General features: G+C 29.7%; 6 protein-coding genes and 1 long non-coding RNA gene across 9 annotated transcripts in view; 4 read left to right on the top strand and 3 right to left on the bottom strand.

The window, feature by feature from the left end:
• Positions 1-2,608: 2,608 nt before the first annotated feature.
• Positions 2,609-4,511, bottom strand: LOC122520233 (coiled-coil domain-containing protein 43). 2 transcript variants are annotated; one of them, XM_043640304.1, is made up of 4 exons: positions 4,427-4,511; positions 3,833-4,173; positions 2,824-3,215; positions 2,609-2,748 (listed from the first exon to the last, which is right to left on the bottom strand). In XM_043640304.1, the coding sequence occupies exons 2-4, from the start codon at positions 4,076-4,078 to the stop codon at positions 2,676-2,678; spliced, it is 711 nt and encodes a 236-aa protein (XP_043496239.1). In that variant the 5' UTR covers positions 4,079-4,173; positions 4,427-4,511; the 3' UTR covers positions 2,609-2,675. The 2 variants fall into 2 exon arrangements, with proteins under 2 accessions (XP_043496239.1, XP_043496240.1); XM_043640305.1 differs by having other exon boundaries at positions 3,833-4,129; positions 4,427-4,509.
• A 675-nt stretch (positions 4,512-5,186) lies between these two features.
• On the top strand, positions 5,187-8,086 carry LOC122520223. Its single transcript, XM_043640288.1, has 4 exons — positions 5,187-5,568; positions 6,057-6,341; positions 6,944-7,159; positions 7,250-8,086. The coding sequence occupies exons 1-4, from the start codon at positions 5,302-5,304 to the stop codon at positions 7,721-7,723; spliced, it is 1,242 nt and encodes a 413-aa protein (XP_043496223.1). The 5' UTR covers positions 5,187-5,301; the 3' UTR covers positions 7,724-8,086.
• A 248-nt stretch (positions 8,087-8,334) lies between these two features.
• On the bottom strand, positions 8,335-10,053 carry LOC122520230 (ADP-ribose pyrophosphatase, mitochondrial). The gene is made up of 2 exons (XM_043640302.1): positions 9,162-10,053; positions 8,335-9,023 (listed from the first exon to the last, which is right to left on the bottom strand). Exons 1-2 carry the CDS (start codon positions 9,385-9,387, stop codon positions 8,389-8,391), a joined length of 861 nt encoding a protein of 286 aa, XP_043496237.1. The 5' UTR covers positions 9,388-10,053; the 3' UTR covers positions 8,335-8,388.
• A 684-nt stretch (positions 10,054-10,737) lies between these two features.
• On the top strand, positions 10,738-11,091 carry LOC122520246. Its single transcript, XR_006304490.1, has 2 exons — positions 10,738-10,892; positions 10,974-11,091. It is a non-coding gene; the product is annotated as an uncharacterized LOC122520246 (long non-coding RNA).
• A 314-nt stretch (positions 11,092-11,405) lies between these two features.
• On the top strand, positions 11,406-16,248 carry LOC122520244 (myotubularin-related protein 14). The gene is made up of 7 exons (XM_043640322.1): positions 11,406-12,145; positions 12,491-13,071; positions 13,497-13,816; positions 13,903-14,314; positions 14,419-14,745; positions 14,997-15,097; positions 15,904-16,248. Exons 1-7 carry the CDS (start codon positions 12,059-12,061, stop codon positions 15,984-15,986), a joined length of 1,911 nt encoding a protein of 636 aa, XP_043496257.1. The 5' UTR covers positions 11,406-12,058; the 3' UTR covers positions 15,987-16,248.
• Positions 16,173-16,955, bottom strand: LOC122519226 (peroxisome biogenesis factor 10-like). The gene is made up of 3 exons (XM_043638560.1): positions 16,644-16,955; positions 16,460-16,569; positions 16,173-16,215 (listed from the first exon to the last, which is right to left on the bottom strand). The coding sequence occupies exons 1-3, from the start codon at positions 16,953-16,955 to the stop codon at positions 16,173-16,175; spliced, it is 465 nt and encodes a 154-aa protein (XP_043494495.1).
• Positions 16,956-19,217: 2,262 nt separating this feature from the next.
• Positions 19,218-25,248, top strand: part of LOC122520235 (ras-related protein Rap1) — a 6,524-nt gene continuing 493 nt past the window's right edge. Inside the window, exons 1-3 of one of the 2 annotated variants that reach the window (XM_043640307.1) lie at positions 19,218-19,802; positions 24,210-24,498; positions 24,743-25,024. In XM_043640307.1, the coding sequence (XP_043496242.1) occupies positions 24,316-24,498; positions 24,743-25,024 (465 nt within the window). In that variant the 5' untranslated portion in view covers positions 19,218-19,802; positions 24,210-24,315. The remainder of the gene's footprint in view (positions 19,803-24,209; positions 24,499-24,742; positions 25,025-25,248) is intronic. The other variant, XM_043640308.1, reaches the window with a different exon arrangement.

Here is a 25,248-nt window from a genome sequence, read left to right as displayed (position 1 = left end):
CCCCATAAAAACTCGGGGGTACCCTAAACAAGAGAAAAAAAAAAGAAGAAGAAAAAAAAAGGAAAAAAGAATACTGTTTAATTGTACAGCCCTAAGTTTTTAGTTGTGTTCATTATTATATACAGCGGGATCAAATTGTATGTGTATAGGTGACACTGTTGTATAATCTTCTGCATCGAAAAAAAACGCATTCGCACACAGTCATACGTGTATATCCGCCGTGCGTAGATCCGAAAAGAAAGGATTATGAAAATGAATTCGATAATGATATATCGATCCCGATTTCATACACGAAAAAGAAACGTGTGATGAAAGAAAAAAGAGAAAGAGAAAAAAAGAAAAGAGGGGATGGGAGGGATGTTGGGAGAAAGAGAGAGAGAAATGAAACTTTTTCCATCTTTTCTTATCCGATCAAGATTGTTCTTAAGATCGAAATAAATAAATACTTAAATACTTTTATCGACCCGCGCAAAGAGAATTTAAAAAAAAATAAAGAAACAAATGGCGGACGAAAAAAGCTCGGTTGCAGTCTAGTCCTGGACATTATAAAACTAAATATGTGTTCCGAGTTTAAAGGGGAATGAACGCATGATCTTGGAGATGATATATTTGTTTTTTTTTAACGAATGAATATGTAAAAAAAAAAAACAGAAAATTAGAAAGAAAAATTGTCTCTACGTGAAAAGAAATTTAAAAAAAAAAAAAAAAAGAAAAAAAAAAAAAGAAGAAAAATAAAAACCCTCCAGCGTGCGAGAGGAGTGTGCATGCGTGCGTGTAAAAGGCTATACTAGTAGCGTATATCTAAAAAGAAGAAGAAAAAAAAATCAGATTGTAAAACTAATTATCGAGTTAACAACGTGTATAGATTTATCGACTTTAAAATTAGTTAGTAAAACTTGTACGCGTGATACGTTTTAAAGAGAAAATAGGTAAAAGAGAAAAGAAAATATGGAACGATCATCGTCTGGCAAATAAATATACTAGACTATTTCCTTCCAACTTCGATCTCTCTCTTTTTATCCTTCTCTCTCTCTCTCTATCTCTTTCCCCCTTTCTTTCTTTTTCTACGTCGATTTTTCGCTAAAACCGATTCTTACTAAAAGAAAGAACATAAACGCGCGACGCATTGTGCAACATCATCTCTCATTTCACTTACATATTAGTAGTAGTGCATCGCCGAGAGTAGAAGGACAATCATAGGTGGTAGTTATACGCCATTTTAAATTTGAGCGTATTTAACGAAGCTTATTTCATCTTATTCTTTATTAGAAAAAGAGCGTCGCGTAGAATAATATCGTACCCCTCTTATACGAGTTGTTCCGTCTTTGAACTTTCGAATAAATGAACATTTATCCAATCCTTAATCAAAGACGAAATGACGAAAAGAAATGAAAGGAAGAATTACGGATAGTTTGTCTCTCTTTTCTTTCTTTCTCTCTTTCACTCTCTCTCTCTCTCTCTCTTTCTCTCTCTCTCTCTCTCTGTTTTTCTTTCTTATGGATGTCAAATCATTTTTATTGGGTTGTCCTTCGTTCTCCATATTTGTCGACGATCGTTGTTCAATAATCAACCAACCCATCTTTTTCTTTTTATCTTTCTCGTTCGTGTCGACAAGAATGTTGAAAAATTGAAAAAAAGAAAAGAGAGGAGGAAAGAAAGATAAGAAGAAAAGAGAAGAGAGAGAGAGAGAAAAAGGAAGAGAAAAAGAGTTGTAAAAGACGATTACACGATGATTTGTAATTTTCGCGTTAAAACAACGGAAGGTCCCTTGTTTTACGCGTAAAACCGTAGTGTGCAAGAGCGAAATCGTCAATTTATGCCTGCAATCTTTAATTATTAGCAAACAAGAGAGAGTTGCTAATGATAAACGATTATGATAATGACATTAGTATAAAGAAAAGTATATGTAATGATACGATACTGAAGCATCATCATCTTTTGTATCATTTGTTCGTTTGTCCTTATCTTACTGCGTTTGTCTTTCATTATTAATGCAATACCAAGATGACTCGGTTTCGACTTAGTATCTTGTGTGTAAATATATACTAATAAAGAAAATTATAGCGAACGGAGGAGGAATCATTATTTGGTCCCAATTATTGGTGATGATTTCCAAATGATATCATTCGAAAATAAATTTCTCTATAGCGATTAAAACAGTTTATTTAACATATCAGTATTAAATACGTGATTCATTTAATCAGAGAAAAAAAAACGATATACTAAGCTGGTAAATATATATATATATATATGTATATTAAAACGATTTGTAACTATAAGATTTAACACAGAATTACTAATATTGCTCGAATATAAACTTTTAATCCAAATCACGGAATACGATGAGTGACGACGTTAAAAAAAACTGGAAAAATAGAAAAAGATAAATAGAGAGATTACAACGAAAGATAAAGTACATTAGTAAAATCAAAGGTACAAGATTTACTATTATACCACAAGAATTTGAAGTACGTATTAATTTAACGAAGAAGCACCAGATAATTCGTTTAAAAATTCGTGCGCGTATATCTTTCCGATAATACTAAACAAAATATTATTAATGAATGAGAAATTTTTGCATGCAAAAGAAAATATATAGATAAATAAATCAGCTTGTAATGGGATTCAATTATTTAAAAATGAGAAAGATATAATATGATTCCTTCACAACAGTGCTACCTCCTTCTCTCACCCTTCTGTGTCTTGCGCTTCTCTTTCTTCTCATCTTTTAATTGCTTTTGTTTCTCTCTGTAATGTAAAGAAATATTAATTATACTTTTTTGTCGCAATTGCATAAAGGAACATGAAAGTTAAAAAGCTTACCTATCTTCCTTATCTTTTTCTTTCTTTTTTTGACTTTCTAACTTGGCTTTCTCTCTCCTTTCTTTTAGTTGTTGCACTATATTAGCAGCATTCAAATTCTTCTCTATACCAATTTCTTTTCCACCTCCAGCTCCTTCTTCTTCCCCATCTCCCTCGCTATCTGCTTCATCAGACATCTGACTGTACTGCGCTAATATAGCTTCACGTATTCGTCTTTCTTCCTCTGTATAACTTTTTTGCGTTGTAGTCGGAAGACTCTGCGACTCCAACATACGTGCCAATCTGACATCAACATCTTCTGCTGGAACATTAGGACTGGCAACTGCCTCTTTTGGTAACCATTCTGCCCAAGCGCTTAGAATTTCAGTGACATGCTTGCTTATATTATCTTCCTATAAAGGAAAGATTTAAAAATCTTTATCCCCTTATAACGCTTAAACATTAATGCTTAGTTAAAATGGATCAATAACACTTTAATATTTCATTCTATGAGCGTGCGTAATTATCACATATGCATACGTACTCTTGCATAAAATATGTACAAAAATTATATATATATATACATGTTATTAGGGGGACTGGAAAGTAATGTCATTTTCTTACATTAAAAAACAAAAAATGTACAAAAAAAAAAACAAATTTGAGATTTAATTATTCACAACTAAATAAGTCACTTGAACCTTAAAATGTTTTTGGCACTACTTTCAAATACACAATAAACTGACAAATGATTAACAAATATTGGCATGCTGAGAAACGACATTACTTTCCGGTCCACCTAATATTTCTAATGCATTAAAGAATAAACAAAATAGGAAATACTCTCACAGGATCATTCTAAGAACATCATTTTGTCATATAAAACAAACATTTATGCTAATAATTTCTTTAAGAATGTACATGCTTAAGCACCATATAAAAACATAACTTCTGCTATTTTTGACCGGCTAACTTTTCTCATCTACTAACACCAAGCACATTCTAACCTTACAATCCGTGTCGTCCTCACCGTTATGCCCGCAAGTATGCTTTCAAGCGCCTCGATTTTTTCATCCTCCGTTTCATCTCCTTCCAATATTCCTTTTATGTACGATCCGAAAACACCCTCGTCTGTATTTAATTCTTGTAATTTTGTGCTTAACCAGGTATCAAATGAATTCGTTGCGACCGCCATGTTCGGCGTTTTCCGACACCTCTGATTGGTAATAATCCGGTAGATAGCGACAGATTTACTTGCAACGATTTGAGTAGACATTAATTATCAAGTTTTTGTTTACTGAAGTAACATTTTACCCTTGAATTATCACTGCGCAGGAGCGATTAAATAATTACATAAAAATGATAAAAAAGCTGAAATCAGAGCGTTATAATCTTAAATTTTATTTATTAGATGTATTATTCCCTTTATACACATGCGCAACGTTCGGAAAGTCATATAAACAACATTTAATAAAAGTACTTTCATAAGGGACAAAGTGCCAGTTTGAAGGTGAATTTCGAAGAGGACGGTAAATAGATCATATTCTCCGAGCTTTTGATCAACTATAGACACTTCTATCGATTAATTAACAATTATTTGAATGTACTAATGCACTCTACTTACATTACAGGAATATTTTTCTCTCGAAGTAATCACTGTACAGGAGCGTTAAAATAATTACGTAAAAATGAAGATATTCGTCGTACAGTACACGAAACATAAATTTTTTCGACATACCCTGCATTTAATAAATGCTGGCTTCTTACACGTACATGGGTATTTCAAATCGTTAGATTTAACAACGAAGCTAGGAAATTTTCTTCTATTTGAACGTCTTAAATGAATACTTTTTAAAATATATGTATAAATGCATTTCTAAAGGCACACATATGTTTACGCACTAAAAATTAAATATAATTATTTAAAATTCTATTGCAATATAACTATACTATATATACTATCGAAGAATATATCATATACTATCATATACTATCAAAGAATACTGTATTCTTTTATACTATTGTACTACCTTGCGTTAAGTACCTACTTTCGCCCACTGCTGTGTGCTGTCATTTTTTTCTGCTGTGGCCAACTACGTTGCTTTACCGAGAAATAACAAAAAAAAAATTTCAAATTTGTAATTAGCAATAACTAATTAAATAATTAATAAAAAATTTTAAAAAATATGGATTTCGAATTAGCTTCTAGCCAGCAATTAAATGTATATCTTCATTTTTCTTAGTTCTGGTGATTCTGTGCCAACTTTTTTCGCTGTATCTAGAATTTGAATTTTATATTTCAGTTATTTTATCGACCATCGGTAACTTTTACTTCATAGTAATTTTTTTCTACATAAGTGGCGAAAGTGCATTTACGTTTTAAACAGTTACTTTACGTTCATCCTCCATAGCGTAACAAAGTCAGACAAATAACTGGCATTAGGTGCTCTTGTAGATTTGTACGTATAATTTAATAGAATATTTTAATTTATAAGTAACATGTGGAAATTCGTAACACGGGGTATTCGTGAAACATTAGAGAAACGAGTATGCCGTACCAATATTTATTCCCAAACTACACAAGAAAATAATACTCCAAATGAAATTAAAAAAACATCGTTAGCATGCAATCAAAAATTTGTCGAAAACAATTATTCCGCATATAGTAATGAATTTCATGAATCCGCAAAATCCAAAGGTACTAAAGATAACAATGAAGGTACTAAATGGAACACTAAACATGGTTGGGTGGATGCAGTTAGCTGGGTAACTATATTAAATCTTTTTCATTTCATTCTACTTCTTATGACTGATATATTAAATGTCAGTCATGTATTAATAATAATAATAATTAATACAACTATAATAAATATAATTTTAATAATTGAATTACTTTAAAATTTAATGTTACAATATTTAAGTCTGATTAAATCTATCTCATACCTTATGTCTTTATATCTTTATCTCTGACTTTATGATAACACGATGCGCAATTTATAAGTTATTAATATTGAATGAAATGTAACATTTACTTTGTAGAAAAAACTTAATTAAAAAATTTATATAGAAAATAAATATGATAAAATTGCTATATTCAATATGCCTAGTTATATTCATTATAAACAATTGAATGAACCAGTCAAATGTATGTTTACATATATAATAATTAATAAGTACGCATTTAAAATGAGTGTATATGTGCGTGTATGCGTTTGATTAATAATAAAATATTTGCTTTTTTTTTCTTTTTGCAGTCAAGCGCATTAGCAGTTGGTTGGGTAGTGGGCCAATCTTTGTGTTTTCATAGAAGATTCTTTAATAAAGATAAATATGAATTATTCAACTTTGAAATCTCGCGATCATCCCAATATCGCTTATCCTATCTCCTCAATGGAATATTAAATTTACATCCACGAAATATACTACCTGTTACTAATTGCATAGATAATCCTAATAATTATATTAGTAAAGAAAACACTAAGGAAATAGAAGCTAATAGCAAATATGCTAAACCTTTTGGGCCTATCACAGTCGAAGAGGTAAGAATGCTGTTGCTAAGAAATTATATACTCTGAAGCTTACTATTACCAACTGTAATATATAAAGAGATTAAAAATGTGATATATACTTAACTTTACTCGATTATGTTTAATTACTATACCAAATATATTTAAATTTGAATTAAAAATCAAAAATGTGTGTGCATTTTACATTTAATATGTAGAAAATACTTATTTATACACTTATGTGTCTATAATATGTTTTGTGTAGTAAATAAATAATATATTTACTTATTCAGAAATATATATATATATATATAATAAAGTTTTTATATTAATTATTTTTTTTTACACTTTTAATATTTTTTATTTAGTATTTTTGTGTTAAAAAATATATATATATATACATCATTATATAATACTTTTATCAATTTTTCTTTCTAATATTGAATTCAAACCTAATATTCCTATTCCTATCCTCTAATATTTTCTTTATATTCAATTTTATCTTAAGAGTAGAAAAAAAATAATATAGTATAGAAATAACGAATAACAGATTTTAAAGTACGTAAATTGAAATGGTAGAAAATACTTATTTTTACATACTTTTTAGAAATCTATGCATATTATTATATTTTTAGGCCTTCAATGAAGCCGTGGATGAACTCAATAAAGTTAATAATTTACTTATGGGAGAATTCGAATTGAATTACGGTATAAAAGCACTAGATGAAAAACGTTACAACGATGCAGTGAATCATTTTTCAGCTGGGGCTAAATTGTCATCTCCTGGAAGTATGTTTAATCTTGGCCTATGCTATGAGTTAGGACTCGGAACATTAGTAGATTATGCGAAGGTACATAACAAATTTAAAATGAACAAATAAATAATATAAATAATTATATTAGGAAAGAAAGAGAGAAATTCATAAATCCATTGTTTTTAGGCTGCAAGCTATTACGATCATGCAGCGAAACACGGTCACGCGGATGCAATGTACAATTTGGGAGTTTTTCATGCCCAAGGAAAAGGTGGTCTTGTTCTAGATCTGGACCGAGCACGTTTATATTTTACTAAAGCTGCTAAATTAGGTCAGATTCAAGCACAGAAAGCACTCGAATTAGAAAACATTGCAGAGCAATCATCAAGTAATAGCGATAACATTTCAATTGCTTCAAGTAACGATAATTATTCGTTAAAAGTCGATTATTTTGATCATGAAAAAGCTACTGATAAGTTATATCCAAAACTAAAATATAACGAAGAATTGCATAATGAGTATGACTTAAAAACGTGTGAGTACCAAAATATACAGAAAATTCCAAATGATACAGAAATATTGTTAAATTATTTAGGATTAACAGAACCGAATCTAGTGTCAGTTACAAATCATTTGGACGATTGTAGAGTACAATGTTAAATATTTACGGTATTACAGGAATGAAGTATTTAAGTACAATGCGATATAATCGTATAGTATTACGAAATTTATATTAAAGAGAAAAATAGATTACATATTTTTCATATATTATCTAAAGATGTTTTCTTTCATATTTTATAAATATTTCATTGTTTTATCATCGATAGTAATCGTAGCTCACTAAAGTGTTGTTAGAATTTTATGTATTCTGTAAGAGATTACATAAAATCTTTTTTAACTTGTGTAAACATTTTTTAAGATATAATTTAATCTATTAAATAAGTGTGATTTGTATGTAATTATTTAAAAATATACTGACATTGCTGTGTTATACAGTGAATAATATAAAATTTCAATGAAAAAGAAAAAAGAAATGTGATAGTGCTGTATATTCAAAGAGAATTATTTTATCGGATTGAATAAAATTAAGAATATTTTATATATGTGTAATTATATTATTTACATATTAAAAAATACTTCCGATTTTAATGATTATTTTTTTATTATCTTAAATATCATTAAACCTATATAAACGCGGTAATTCTTTACGTATTTAAGATAAAAAGATCCTAAATAAAATAAAAATGATATTAAAAAAAATTACACCTTTATTAACAATACAAAATATTTTTTATTATCACATTAAATTTGAAGTAATCATTGTATTACCAATGTGCATCATGTATATGAACAGTTTTTTGTATAAATAATGAATGACTGGCATACAAACTTAGCTTAGAATCTGCATCCATCCATCTAACATTACAAGCATCATCTCCAGCTGTTAAAGGTAATTGTCCGAAAGTATTGTTATCTCCATCGTGAAAATTTTGTGCCACAGTTTCTATCCAAGCATTATCTGTATTTCTAGGATCGTCGACATAACCCTTGAAAATATCAGTACCATTGGTAAAAAATAAATTCATATTTGCTTCCATTTCTTTACGCTTAGCAAAATCATTTTCTAATAAATTCATAGCTTCTTCCATAAACTCTCGCTTCAATGTAGCAGAAATCTTTTCTCCTGGGTCTACCATGCCTCCGGGTATTGCCCACTCTTTGCAATCTTTTCTCAAAATAGCCACAAATTGTAATATAGGCTTGTTAGTAGTCTCATCTCTTTCCAACATATCTTTATCATTTCTTTTCCATCGTGTAACAATTGGATCTGCAGCATGATTTGGTCCCCAACGACCTAAAATGCCTCTTCCAACTATACCTGTTCTACCAACAGGATTCAAAGGATAACCATCTTCATTTATAACATATTTTCCTATGTAACTTCGTCGATCAACTGATCCTACATAAAAAGAGTAAAATATCATTGAAATTGATAATTGTACATATATTTCTTACTACCAATAAAACTTCAAGTTTATAATAAAAAAATAAACAAATATATAATTATTGTTTTGCATGTCAGGAATAATCATTGTACCATCTAATGTATTCCATTTTGGTTTGAAACAAGAATCTTCAAGTACTGGATCTGCCCAAGGTTTATTTAATATATTAGGTGAAGTATGTTTAACTGGTTTATATTCAGGATATTCTACATTCCATGATATTTTGTTATCTTCTACTTTAAATCTTTGAATATCGGTATGCGGATAAAATCCTTTTCTACATTTATTATGGATCATTTTGAATAATCTAGTGCACATATGTATAAGCTTCACTTTTTTTTTACTTCATATAAAAAATGATTAATAATATAACCAATAATTTTTTCTTTATTGTACTCTAATCGAATTCTATGTATTTTAATATATATACAGAACGTTCTATAGCCAGTAGTACAAGCGAACAGGGAGTAATTCTACATAAAAAACTAAATGAAAAATATCAAATCAAATTTCTTTATATAAGGGTTTGCTTTTGAGATAAATAAGTTTAAACATTTGTCGAGTATATGTGAACTTAACTGAACTTGCAATCTTGAAAATTAAAAGTCTTGTTCGATAAACATAAAAGTAGAATTGATACAAAAGATATCATCATACTAACAATATTTGCAAACCTATTTAAAAACCAAACATGTTCTCCAAAATATCGCAGATTAAGATAATGAAATCCGTTAAGCTAATATCGAATTGGTTACACGTTATTTTTATTTTGAATATTAGTCAATTTCAAATTGTTCAGTTGATTTATTTATTTATTTATTCACCCACATATCAATAACCTCCAAAAATATTCCCTCACCCTACAGTTTCCGTTTGCATATAATTTAGAACAGAATAAACGTTTGTTCAGTGACTTGTACATCATTAATCTTAACTCTTCTAACAAATTTCAATTACATTTTTCGAGGTAAGTTTTTATCCAAGGTATTTTAATTTTATTTTAAACATAAAATAAAAAATAAAGAGCAAATTATTACAGAATATGCGAGAAAAATGTGATTGATTTTCAAATTCAAATTTTCAAATTCTCGATGTTTCTATGACACACACATGAAAATAACTCTAAAATTATACATATATTTTCTTTTTGTCCAAATAAAGTATCAAAAGTAGAAGAAAAATTAATAGTCTATTTATTGAGAGGAAATATTTTTAAATAATTAATTTTATTATCTTATTTTAATTCTCTCAGTTTAAGTTTTTATAGTTTAGTATTAATAATAACATATTTTTTTCAATCAATTCTTTCATACACACGCGACGCGGACGTATGTGTGTGTATACATGTACATATTATATATATACGTTATATATATATTATATATATATATACGTTAGGCCCTGTAATAAAATGTTTTGATCCTATTTAAGTAAAAATAAAATACTCTGTGTATTTCTTTTTTTCACACGTTCTCTTTTTTTCATCTTTTTTTAAACACACATCAAAGTTTACTGATTGTGTTAAAATAAATGTGACGAATGAAAATGATCTGTCAGTAATTAAAGTTCTCAAAATGTGAGATGGGTGTACATCTATGTATGTATATATAGTATGTCTCACATTTTAAAAAAACGTGCTCTTTAAGTGATTATGAAAAAAAGAAAAAATTGAACTTTGATGGAAATTGTTTGTTTGTTAAAACTAGTCTACTATTTTTCATTATTTATTTAATTTATTCAGAAATGACTATTTTATTACGTAAAGTTCGAAATGCATGCAAGTGTGGATGCGACGAGCATTGGATTTACCATGTTAAAAAAAGGTTATGTTGCACTGTTTTATTATATGGATAATATAGTCTATCATAGATTTTTATAATAATAATAATAATAACGTTCATTAGAATTTCATGAAGATTTAAATTTGGATTAAATGACAAACTTAATAAATATAATTACAATACAACATTATTTATAATAATAACATGAGCACATGAAGGGCACATGAAAAGCACATGAAAAGTACATGAAGATCACATTTATTACGGTCTAGAGATTTTATACACAATTATCTTATGTAAAATAATTGTTACATTATTTATATATATATATAATCCTTAATTATAATTATTTGATATAAACAAGTAATGTGAAAGTATACAAAAAAAGTCATTTGTTTGATTTAATTTAGGAGCAAGTTCGTTTCTTATTTATTAACATAACTAACAAGTATAGTAAATAATAACACAATATATAAATTGATTTATATATATGATTATAATAGCAATAATAATATTAGTAATATATATCTTGTATATATATACACACGTTAATAATATATTTATATAATATTATTATTTAAATAGCTTCGAGTTTATTAATTTTAATTTAATGGGTAATAATATATAACAGAGTGATAATTAATGCCGATAAAAATTTACATGTTCATCTAGAGGAATAAATGTAAGGCCTTATTGGATATTACAAACGCGTTAGAAGATGCGAAGACTGGAACTAATATGTAACATAATATTATTGCGAATGGGATTAGTGTTATCTTCATATAATTAATTTATACATTATAGGATGATTACTAATATTTAACTATTTGTATGACATATATTTTTGCGCATTCGATATATATATCTTAAGTACTATTAAGTACGAAATTGTTTATTTAGCAATTAGAAATATGTTATCAAGAATTAATAAGTTTAACGCATAAGTATCAAAGAGAACATATATTTTATGATCGGAAGAATTAAAGAATTGACAAAAATCTGTATTATTACATATGGTATACATGAAATACAACAACAGTGCAATTGTTTCTTTATACACAAAAACACTGAAAGTACTTATAATAATAATAACTATTATAATAATGCATAAAGTGCATTAAATGAAGACAACCTGTTATGAATCTAAATTCTTCCAAAATATGCTTACTTGTTAAGTTTTAGATACATACATTAAAAGTCAGTTAACCATGACTGAAATCACCACTAAAGATCTACAAGAATTAGTTTTATACTTCTCTAAGAATAAATATCAGACTAAAGATGAATCGGAAACAGTAATTATTTATTATTTTGTACTATTATTATATATGTATTGGGGCTTCTCAAACATTTTCACTTAGCGACTTCCTTTACCTAAGCTAATATTTTTGCAACACCCTTGATATAAACTGTATACTATCTTCTCTTCCACTATCATAAGCTCACAAACATATTATACATTTAGTGTTGCTAAACTAGTTTTGAATTAATTTTTGATTATCACACATTCAGGAATTTTTTATGTTTTGCTACAATTTCTACGACCCATACTTTGAGAAGGCCTGATATATATTGCTATTTCATAATTAGTCACATTTATTTGTTATTTATTTAAAAACTCGAACAATTGTTTTTTTCAGAATCAAGCTATTATGCAACGATGTCTGCTTCTTAGCGATTTAGATTATACTCATTCGGTAATAAGTAATCATTTAGGTGAACTATGTGGACATTATCCGAGTCACCTTATTCTATTACAAAATAAAAAGTCCAAAGATCCCACTACAGATGATACACCATCGACATCACTACCATCAACATCACTGCCATCAACAAATACAGAGACTATGTGTGAAAGCATGTATGATCCTATTAAATTAAAGGAATTAATAAAAAATGCTAGATATGCTAGATGTCGTACAAGATTTCCACTGCCTGTAATACTTTACAATGGTAGACATATATGCAGATCAGCAACATTAGCTGGTGGACCAGAAATTTGTGGTAGATTGGGAATAGACTATTTATTTCAAAGTAGTGAAAGTGTACCTTCTTCTGTTGATGAACAATTAGATGAGGCAAGTGGGGTACAGCCAAAGAATTACGATTGGCAATTATTTGACAAAGTAAGAAGTCAAGACATTAAACTTTTGAAGACTCTTAATGTAGGAACCATTATCGATTTTATGGTGGAAAATAAGAAAGTTAAATATGGAATGAAGTAAGATTTCTATTTCATTTAAAATATCTTTTTTTTAACTCTGCATGCAATTATTTATGATATTCTATTTTTAATACGATGAAAAGCTCATTTTCGAAACTTTACAATTCTTTTATTTTTTGTTTAACATTTGCATCCTTTTCTACAAATAAATTAGGAATACAATGCACATTTCTTCATACATAATTTTGTATCAATACGTAGTGATGATATATAATTTGTTTAATATCAACAATTTTGATTACATTTGATGAAATAGGAGTTAGTTTAAATTGTTATTGTAATTGTACCAATAAGTACCACTAACTTGTTTTTTCACAGACAGTGTAAAGTTTCATAATAGTTAGCATAGCATGAACAGTCTATTTTACTTGTAAATCCACTTTTAGAGGCCCTTAAACAGAGCTCTTTTGTTCGATACTCAGCGTGTCTTCTTCAGAGAAGATAGATAAAGAGAAGAGGTATTCTGGATTCGCCATTATTTCCTTGCCATACCCTGGTTGTGAGTTCTTCAAAGAATTTCGAGAGAATAATTATTGCGCCAAGGGTTTAATATTTGATTGGGCTCAGTCTTACGTGGACGCACAAATCTGTATACCTGAAGATACAATTTCTTCTCAGTTACATTTAAAATGGGAACACTATCAATTTTGGGATCTTATTAAATTAACTAAAAACTATTTAAAACTTATTTTGAGATATTTAAATGATAGTAGTAGTGGATTGCTGGTTCACTGTATTTCAGGTAATAAATAAAAGTCTTAGATATTTACAATTTTTAATAACGATACCCTTGTTGTATTATTTATTAGAATTATATTTTCATTACAGGATGGGATAGAACACCTTTATTTATCTCATTATTGAGAATTAGTTTATGGGCCGACGGTGCTATACACACATCATTGGATGTTAATCAAATTCTTTATTATACAATAGCATACGATTGGCTACTTTTTGGACATAATTTACAGGACAGATTAAACAAAGGAGAGGAAATATTTTTCTTCTGTTTTTATTTTCTGAAATTTATTACCGACGAAGATTTCAGTATTAATCAACATAATAATACAAAAAATTCTTCTTCGGATAGCGATCCACAATTGGATAATTTCTTGTATGATTCTGAATCTGTCAGTTCTAACTTAAGTCTGAGTAGTGGGTCTAGCAAAGATAGTCAGGATAATCCACCAACTATGTTTTATAGTGAAAGCTCTAATCAAGATGATAATAATGTTACTGGGTATACATCGATTTTTTTATTATTTCTCGCATAAGATAATTTTGATTTAACTTTTCTTTTGATATTATTATTTAATATTGAAATAAATCTATTGTGTTTTACAGAAATCTTGCACAATTAACAATTCAAAGTTCTCCTAGCAAGGAAGCACAAGGTGGATATCGATCCTCTTTTCCCCCTAAAAGAACGTCTCCAGTCGCTGTACCTATAGGTTGTCGTCGACAAAGAAATGAATCAACTTCCTCTGGTGGTTCATGGCAAATGATATCTGGAACTGGTAGTTTACGTGGTTCAACAACAGCTCACACATTTTCTACAGAGGGATCTAATTCTTCTGGCTCGATTAGCAAAGGTTTATTTGAAACTTATGTACATCAAGCTCATGGATCTAAAGCAATATTTGAAGATGACGAAACCGTATCACAAGTACAGTAAGTTATAAAATTTAAATAAATATTTTTATTTACTTATTTAACTCCTTGCACTGTAAAAACGCATAAGACTTCTAGCAGAGCTAACGGGTCAAATATAATCATAGCACCAAATATGGTGTGCAGCTCTGTGCATTAAATCATGATGCAAGGGATTCAATATATGTGAATATATAATAGATATAAATGTACGTGTACATATTTGTATTTATGGTTTAACTTATATGCAATATGTGAATTATATTTTTTAGAAGTCGCAAATATAAACTGCAGTGTTTAAGATCAACATTTTATGATGCTTATAAACCTTGTGGATTTCGTATGAGAGAAAATTCTGAACCAAGAGGTTTAGGTAAAATGCTAAGTGATTTAACTAGCTACTAAAGTATAGTAAAACGTAGATATTAAATACACATTTTTATAACTAATATGCCATTGACGCGTTCGCTATCATACTAAGAAGAAGATAAATCTATGATTTATTTTTTTGAATTGATTGACGCATGACGAATATATTGATGAACGACATGTGACTTCAGGGTTGGAATTGATGTGTAACAAATAAATGACGCTTGTGGCGAACACGTTAATCATTTGCCGGGAATCACATCATTAGTTTGTTCATCATTGATTTCTTCTTTTAACTCAAATAATTTTTCAAATCATTGAAAAGAAAAGGAAAAACAAAATAATAGAATATTTATATATTATTGTTACGTAGACAATGTATTATTAAATGAAAAATAGTGTGTATACACATAATACAAATAAAAATTAATATTTTTTTATATATTTATAGTATATACATACATATGTATATATACATATATACATATATATATATATATATATATATATATATATATATATGTATATATGTATGTATGCATATACGAATCTTCTTTGTTTTATAGATTTGTAGAAACATTTGAAATATTTATTATCTAGCCTAATTCTCAGTTTCATTTTTAACGAGTGTTACTAATATATTTGCACAATACAGCTTTGTCACAAAACAAATATTTTTAATGCTATTTATTTATAAGAAGAATTACCAAAATTCGTTTTTTATATATATATATGTATATATACATACGTATATATATAAATAAGAATATTTTATACAAGTTTCTATAATTAATATATATTGTATTATAGATTCATTAAATATACGATTCTTTGGGGTGGAACATTATCTCTACAAAAGGGACATTGTGGTTTATTGCGCAACCAATTACTAATGCAAGGCCAACAAAATGTGTGACCACAAGGAGTTGCAGTTGTTGATATTGCTTCAGTACACAATTGACAGTTTCCATGCACATCCGTTTCAGTCAGTTTTATATGTTCTTCGTTATTCCTCCGTTGCGATTCATTTTGCCATATTTTTAATACAGATTGCATTAAAGTTACGATTCCGAGTATCCTTAAACCCCAGCTAATTTTATCAGCCGATGGAGTACCGTAAACCTTTAGAAATATAAATAAGTTACCAAAATACAATAAATATAATTCATTAATATTTAATATTATAATATATAATATATAATATATAATATGCAAACAATTTACCTTTGCATAATCTATTTTAGTTAATCTTTTACTTAAACTGTAATATCTACCAGAGATATAAAAGATACTTTTATGAATTAATATGAGTAGAGGTATTATTGACTGTAATCTTGATAAAATCAAATTGAATAATTTAACCGACTGTTCTGTTAATTGATTACCAGAATCATTAACGTATCTTTGTAATAGACCCAATCCTCTCAACAACGTTCTTTCCCCAAAATATTCTAGTATCACAGCCATAATCCTTGCCTAAATAGGAAATCTCATTAATTATTATGCTTAATATAATTAAGTATTTATTAATATATTATATGAATATGTACACTTAAAGATGGAATTCTGTATGCTTTAATATCAGCCTGAACAATTCCGGTATACTCTTCTCCTAAAGTTTGATTGCCCATTCCGGTTGTGAAAACAAAATATATCAGTTTAGCTGATATATCAGAAATTAAATACCGAGATAGATTTCTGTAATTCTTAAAATCATGCAATATGTCGGAAAGCTTTTCTTGCAATTGTAATACAAAATCTAAATCCCTTTGATGAGACCGAAGTATTTCTGCTTGATTGGCACATTTTAATGTTCTTTTTGGAGAATTCTTGGACATGTTCTGATCTTTCCTGGTGTCCATTTTCTTTATTAACCTGTATAAATAAAAATGTTTAGCTTATATATACACACCTTGTATAGCAGTCTTTCAAAACTACTCGTTACAAAAAAAAAATATATATCATAACCTTATAATTTAGATTTAGATTTCTAGATTTGTTCATATAATGAGAATCGTATTGAAAAATATAATAATGTTGAATATTTGTAATACTTATAATTAATCTAATTGTTTGAAAATATTATATTTCAAATTGTGTTGAGATACAAGTATTTAAGAATTTGTACTTTGAATTATTTGTTATTTTTTCTTTAACAGCTAACTTTTTATTACTGGAACAATTTTATACAATATGATAATTTTTTTTTAAGTTATCTATATATGGTTTAAGTTGTAAGTGTATATATGTGTATATATATATTATTCATCATGAGCGAAATTTTTTCAAAGTTTTAAACTGAAAAATACTAATTTTAAATTACACAAGACTAATTTCAAATTAAAAATGAATTCGTTTAAATTCTGTAAACGCTAAAGTTTTTAAAAATATAATTTTTGATTATTCTGTTATAAAATATGTGAATCATTAACGAGCTTACATTTGCATACAAAATTAAAAAAAAAAATTAAATTAATTTGCATTCTTTTTTATGAGCAGAAAAAAGCGTAAATTTAAAGAATAAACCTTATTTATTAATTTGAAGATAATTTAAAAAATACGTGGCTCAATAATAAAAATATTTAAAAATTTTTAATAGTATTTATTTATCGACATAATTTCGTTGACATAATCTTCCTCGACTTCAATGCACTCGATCGTGCGCAACGTTCGAGAAGTATTTTTATTATTATCTCAAAAATCTGTTTCTAGAAATTCTTGAAAATATCTAATAAATATATTTCGTCATAGTCAGGGATATGTGGCATTCTTTAAATAAACTTTTCTAACAAACAACACGTGACAGATAAATTTTAAAACATTAAGGTTATGCATAGAATAAATGTTACCACAAGATATGTCGGTAAGGTAGAAATGTTATTGCCATCTATGAACGAAATCTACGAATTAAATAAAATGTATCTAGTGAGTAATCTTTTGTGTTGGCTACACAATTCATCGATATTTCTGTCGAAGCAGTATTGTTACAATCGTTCAGAATAACGTATTTGTATAAAGCAATATTTTGTATACTGTAACTCGATCATACATAAATAATATTAAAATTATTAATTCAATTCAAAAACGTATAAATAGAAACGTATGTATTTGTTAAAGTATTGTAAAAAAAAGAATAAGAAAATAGAGAAAAGGATAAAAAGGTAGACGAGAGGGGAAAAAAATCCCTAGAACAAATGTACCAAGAAACGGGGTGCAATCGGTAAAGAGGAGGAGAAAGAAAAAGAAGAAGAGAAGAGGAAGAAGTTCATCGATTGCATCGTCGGGAGAATTAGAGGAGGGCAGGACGATCGTTTCGTATAGACAGAGGGCTCCGTAGTGGTAAAGAGCAGAGAGACATCGCCCTAGATAACGGTAGAATTGTGCGCGCTGCTGTCGCCTTGCTGCCTCCTCTCTGCTCAGCTTCTGCTCTCGTCAGTATTTTTGCGGAGAGAAGAAAAGAGAAGGGAAAAAAGTGTTAAAACCGCGACGAACAATTTGCTTTGGAATATAACGAAAAGAAAGAGCCCAATTAAAGAAAAACAAACTAAACTTCAGTCCGATTTCAAGTTAGCGAGTGATCGAGAGAAAGAGAGAGAAAGAGTGAGAGAGACAGAAAGAGACTTCCAACTCATAGTGCGCGTGTGTTTTGTGCTTCTTGCGTGTGGGTGTAGTTTGTTCATCGTGTTCGTCCGTCGTGCGTGCGGCGTGCCGTGCATGCGTGCGCGTGTGTGTCGTCCGTCCCCGTTTGTCGTTTTTCCCGGTGGTGACGAGGAGAAGGTGGAGCACACGACTAGGACAACGGTGGTGGGCAAGTTATAGTAGTAGTGTAAAGAAGACTAGGAAAAATACCTAGGGATATTGCTGTAACGTGACAGGAAAAATATATTACGAAGAAAAAGGAAAAAAAAAGAAAGAAAGAACAGGAAGATAGAAGAATCTAATCTAACTACCGTGTATAGAGAGAACCCGGGTGGGGGAATTCCTTACAACAATATATCTTTATATTTCGTTTCGCGTTTCACGCGGGTTCCACGCTTGACACCTTTTTCTTCTCTTTTTTTGTCCTTCCTTTTTCGGTTTTTGCCATCATTCGCTACTCTCTTTCTTCTCTTCATCCTCCTGCACCTCCACTACCGCTACCACCTTCTCCTCCTCCTCCTTCTCCCTCATCTCTTCACATCCTCCTTTTGCTCCTGCTCCTCTTCCTCTCAGTTACCGACTGCATCGCGACCCTCGATGACCCTGCAACCGTGCGCCGAGGAATCGAACGGCGAGTCAGAAAACAACTAATCGCTGCCCGATATCCTTCGTAAATCGGGATACGGGATTGTGTGTATATGTGTGTGCGCGAGTGGGGTATATAAGGCGCGCTCAAAGTGGGAGAGAGAGGGAGATAAGAAGAACGAGAGATAGAAGAAAAGAAGAAGATAAAAGGGAAGACAGAGAAAGAGGGACATAGAAGAAGAAGAAGAAGAAGAAGAGGAAGCGAGAGTGAGGTACGGCTAGAATCAGAGAGAGAGAGGGAGAATCGAGTGTGCGCGCGCGCTTAAAGAGAGTGAGAGAGAAAGAAAATTGAAGAGAAGAGAGAGAGAGAGGGAGAGGGAGAGGGAGGAGTAAGAAAGAGTCGTTGGACTCTCCTCCATTAGCCAAAGAACGGATACGTCGTTGGAAGCGGAATCTAGGAGCGTCTCCGAAACGGCGTACACGAGGTAAGCTTTGAACGGATTGACGTTCGTACTACACTGCAAGCGTCAAATGCGCTTTCTAAAAAAAGATCCCCGTCCGAGTCTCTCAACAGGAAAACCCCTTCTCTCTTCGTCTCTCTCTCTCTCTTTTTCTTTCTTTCTTTCTCTCTCTCTCTTTCTCTGTTACTTTTCCCCCTCCGGCAGTGCTGCTGCCTCCCTTTTCCATCGCGAGCTCTCCCGTGGAACCATGATCGTGGCGTGGCATGCTAACCGCCGACCCCTGCCGGAAATCGACGAGCGCCGGTCTCCTCCTTCCCCTTCTACTCCACCTCCTCTTCCTCTCTTTTTCTACCCCCACCCTTTTTTTGTCACAGAAAAACCACGGCGAGAAAGCAGAGAGAGAGAGCATGAACGTTTCTAAAGCATTCGCTTTCGACATTTTCTTTAACAACGTGATTCTTCTATATTATCGATTACTCATCGTCTAAGGTTTATATTAGATCGTGATTTATGTATCATTTTATTTAAAAAATTTTTTTTTTGGTATACTTGTATCTGATTATTAAATTCCTCCAATGACGATCACGTTTTGTTCATTTTGATTGGTCAATTAGTTCGAACTTGGGCTCGATTAAACACGGCGCGCGTTTCGAATTACATTCGTTCGTTTTAACGAGGTGGAGGACGTAATTGCAATTGCGAAGAGAATTCGTCTTCTTCCCGTGCATTCTCGACTGTTTTCACGCCCGATAACTGTGTCGCTCGATTCTTATCTAGGAGAGAAAGAAAGAAAATATTTATACTTCCCCCCACCGTTTTCTTAAAAATATTTATTGTAGCTAAAATCTATCGTTTAGAAAACATTCATTCGTTCAATATTTTTCTTACAGTTAGTTTGAATTACTTTTAATTGAGTTTCCTTTTTATTCGGTGATAATCATTAAATATTTGAAAAAAAATATTAATGTGTTGTTTAAATATTTTTCGTATATTACGTCACCTAGCAAGTTTTATATTTAATAGATAATTTGTAATGTTTATAAGATTAACTTTCCTTTCGCGAGTTTGTTGTTAAAAAATCTGTTTGTAATCTCTGACAAAAGATATTTCTTTATTATGTGCTTTCGATAAATTCCGATTTCAACGAATCGGGGATATTTGCTATCGTCTATCTGCACTTGCGCATCGAGAACTCGATTAAAAGTTTCATACTTTATCGTTACAAATATTAGTTTGTTATATATTTTTTATTTTTATTCCTTTTTATGTCTTTCTGAAGTATAAGTATATATTTGGATTACCACAAATGAAAACAATAATTTGAACAAGGAAATTGAAACAAACTGTTGTTCTATATTTATAATTATTGTATTTATTGTTATTACAATGTTTCTATGTAGTACATGTTATTTTCACATTATTTTTGATATATTCAATGTTATCGAATATATGGAAAATTGAATTAACATTTTTTAAAACCTAAGTGCTGTTGTTAAACCTTTATATAATTCCTATAAATTTGTAACATGTTTTTTCTCTTTTATCAGTGACCTCATTTAATAATTAATGATACTTCATTATCGTAGAACACCATTTCTTGTTAATTTTAAAAATACGTCACATGTATATATTTGTAATAAGAATATTTTTTTGTTTACTCTTGTTATGCGTAAATCAAAAAGAAATCCCTTGTGTACAACAATTATTTCTATATATAAATCTAATTACATTTTTATCTTTCTATTGTAAATATGCTATTACAATTGTACCAAGTCCAATGTTTTAATGTCAATTTCAAATGGAGCATCTCATGTGCGGTTGTAATTAATTGCACTTGTACATCTGCACTTCATTATTAACGATGAGATATGTCGTATTACCATTTTCATATATTTTTCAACTCTCAAATCCGCTCTGAGAAATGACTAATATCATTTATGATTTATTCTGCTTCATGTTTTAAAATACTCACTTTTTAACCTTTAACCTCAATATTCTTTTAAAGATCCCTAGCCCTTATATTCTTTGCTTGTACATTGTTACGTCATGGAACATTAATTTGTTAATCCTTGTGGTTTTAGATGGTGAAATATTTAGTAATAGTGGCACGCGTTTGTAGAACTTAAACATAATTCTTTGGATTCTACGACATTGTATTTAGAAGCGTTATAAAATAATATGTAAATGTAATGTCAATAAAATTTACGCTTTACAATATATGTGCTCTCTGTACAATTTAATTTTTAATTTGTTGTTCTATATTTAATTACCCACGTTAGAAATTTAGTTGGATGATTAGATAGAAATAAATAATATAGATTTGTATGAAATATGTGAAATAATTTCATGTGTTGTCCCTTTAAAACAAAAAATAGATAGAATATATTAAATACAAAATAAGAATGTAAGTGACAAAGTATATCAACTACCGTCGGATAAATCCGACTCTCGTGTCTCTCGCAACTGAATTCTTCGAAGTGAAAGGATTAAGCGAAGTATCAAAAGAAATATATACATAGACTTCTGTTTAGAAATATACCAATAACCTTGAAAACCTGAGAACGTCAATCTCGAGAAAAATAATCTCTTCGGTGCTTATTTTCTGCACACTTTGTGAATATTCTGTTCTTTAAGTTTAATAATAATTATTGTCGTTTTTCTTTTTATTAATTGTTCCATGATGATGTATATAATATAATTTAACAAAAAACGACATTAATTATTACTAACTTATATTATTATTAATTATGTATATATAATTCATAATATGTACATCAGAGTCTTATCAAACTAAGTATTAACAAAAGAAAATATCTGTGAAGCTTTTTTAGTATCATAACAGTTGCATAAATTAATCAATCTAAACAAAATTATGAAGAATTATTGATATGTTAAATGAACGAAAAAAAAAGGGTTTTAATTTAAAAAACATTTGCTTTTTCTATCGTTTTCATTTGAAGCGAAATTGTACATAAAAAGAAAAACAAAAAAGTAAAGTTTCTACGGAAACGTTTCTACTACTATCCGACATTAACGATAATTGAAAGAGAGCTTATACACGCGATTCATATGATGTAAATCGTGCCGTTGCTTTGTATTATCAGGCGTTACATCATATCCTGCCCACCTCTTATCTAGCCAGGATACGATCGTCTACGCGACACAGATTCCACGCTAGCTTTTTTTATTAAAAATTATACTATGTAAATGCTTCTCTAAATATTCTTACATTACATCAGTTTCTTTTTTCTTTTTTTTTTTTTAATGTTTAAAGTTAACATAAGGAAAGTTAGATAATGAGAAGGAAAATTATACGAAGATAATATGTACAAGATATTTCGTTATTTCTTTAAAAAAAAATTAATACAATCCAAAGTATTACGAATGAATTATAGTACACGATAAAGATCCTTTTTGGTAATAAATGTTAAATAATTAGATTTGGAAATATAATTATTGTGGTATTTTCCAAGATGGCGTCGATCCTCTAAGTAATTTGAATAAGTCATACGAATTGATACAAACAAAAATATAAGGAATCTGCCTATTTGGTGAGACTTCGAAAAAAAAGAAAAGAAAATAAAAGAGAAAATATAATAAAAATAAAAAAAAGTAAGAGTAAAGAGAAAAAAAAGAAATAAAAATAGGAACTCTGCTCTTTTTATTCTTTCGTTCGAGAATGACGCATCCCTGTGACACAGTTTTACACAATAGAACAGTCAGGCTGCTTTTAACGAGAGGCTTCTGTGTATACCACTCTTTATCATTCTTAAAGGATGGCGCCCATGTATGCGCGCTCATTTTTAATCGTCGCCGAAAATCCGCAAATCTGGAACGTCTTTCATTTTTATCGAATTTTTATATACAAATGTATATGTATTTATTTCTCTCTCTTTCTCTCTCTTTGTCTCTTTTTCTCTTTTCTTTCTGATGTATATCTAAAATACTTTAATCATATTTTTCAAATAATTAATGCCAGTTAACAGGAGGGGTATACGAGTCAAAAGTTTGCGAGTAAATTTTTTAATTAATTACACTTTTTCGAAACTTTTCAAATTAAGTTCTTTTTTCGTTTCCAGATCGCGGATAAGAAAAGTTGACCTAAAAGTGGTAATTGATTTTTTAAAATCACTTTGCAACTTTTGGCTCAAACTGTATTTAGGTGCACATACACGAAGAGACATAAACAAGTTTGGTTAGTGAGAACAACGTGTATCGATCAAATTATGCGCAATAGTCTAACAATAGAAATAGTATATTATAAAAAGAAAATAGTACAATGATAAATTTCTTTCTTTTTTTTTTTTCATTGTAAAAAAAAATTCGTATTTGTTACTAAAATATTATTAACGAAATGTGTCGTATGAACGTGAATTTAAGAAAGAAAATAATAGTTGATTTTTCTAAATGTTGAATCATTTTGTTTTCTAGGTCCTCTTCGCCATATTACATTATATATAGAAAGAAAGAAAACGTGGCGGATTCGGCAATCACTTGGCTGTGACAACGTGCACAGATTAATAGTTAGAGCAAGGAAATGCGTGAATATAAAATAGTAGTATTGGGCAGTGGAGGTGTAGGCAAATCTGCCCTCACTGTCCAATTTGTCCAAGGAATTTTTGTTGAGAAGTACGATCCTACGATCGAGGATAGCTACCGTAAGCAAGTCGAAGTAGACGGTCAACAATGTATGTTAGAAATTCTAGACACAGCTGGAACGGTAAGTCATAGATGCTCTTTTGTCATACACACATGCATACACACATTTAGATATTTCTTTTTTGCATATTTTTCTTCTTCTATTCACATTAAAACAACCGGTTTTCTTCTTCATTTTTTACCTTCTTTTTATCTTTAAAACATTTACACACTCTCTCTTTCATATGCTAACGCACATGTAATGTAAGAGAGATTTTGAATACAATACAATTTGTATTTACTTATTTGATTTGTCTCTTTTCTAGGAACAATTTACAGCCATGAGGGATTTGTACATGAAAAACGGACAAGGTTTTGTTTTAGTATACTCGATAACGGCACAGTCGACGTTCAACGATCTGCAAGACCTGAGGGAACAGATCCTACGAGTAAAAGACACAGATGATGTGCCAATGGTGCTTGTGGGTAATAAATGTGATTTGGAGGACGAAAGAGTAGTTGGCAAAGACCAGGGCGTCAACCTTGCCCGGCAATTTAATTGTGCGTTCATGGAGACCTCTGCCAAAGCCAAGATTAATGTGAACGATGTAAGCTTTCTTTTTTTGATCTTTCATTTATAATCAATTTTATTCTTATTTATTTGTTGCGTATCTTGCAGAGGAAAAAAAAATAAACGAAAGAGGGAAAACAAAAAACTTTCAAATTATTACGAATATTGTATTCAAGTTTTAAGATTTCCTAATGGGAATTTTATGAAAAATTTCTTACATCAGAAGAAAAGTTAGTGGTTTATGAGAAAAAAAAATAAGAG

The sequence above is a fragment of the Polistes fuscatus genome, unplaced genomic scaffold (genome assembly GCF_010416935.1).
Source record: "Polistes fuscatus isolate 324 unplaced genomic scaffold, CU_Pfus_HIC Scaffold3, whole genome shotgun sequence".
In the NCBI taxonomy this organism is placed as follows: domain Eukaryota; kingdom Metazoa; phylum Arthropoda; class Insecta; order Hymenoptera; family Vespidae; genus Polistes; species Polistes fuscatus.
This window is presented reverse-complemented; position numbering and strand designations above follow the sequence as displayed.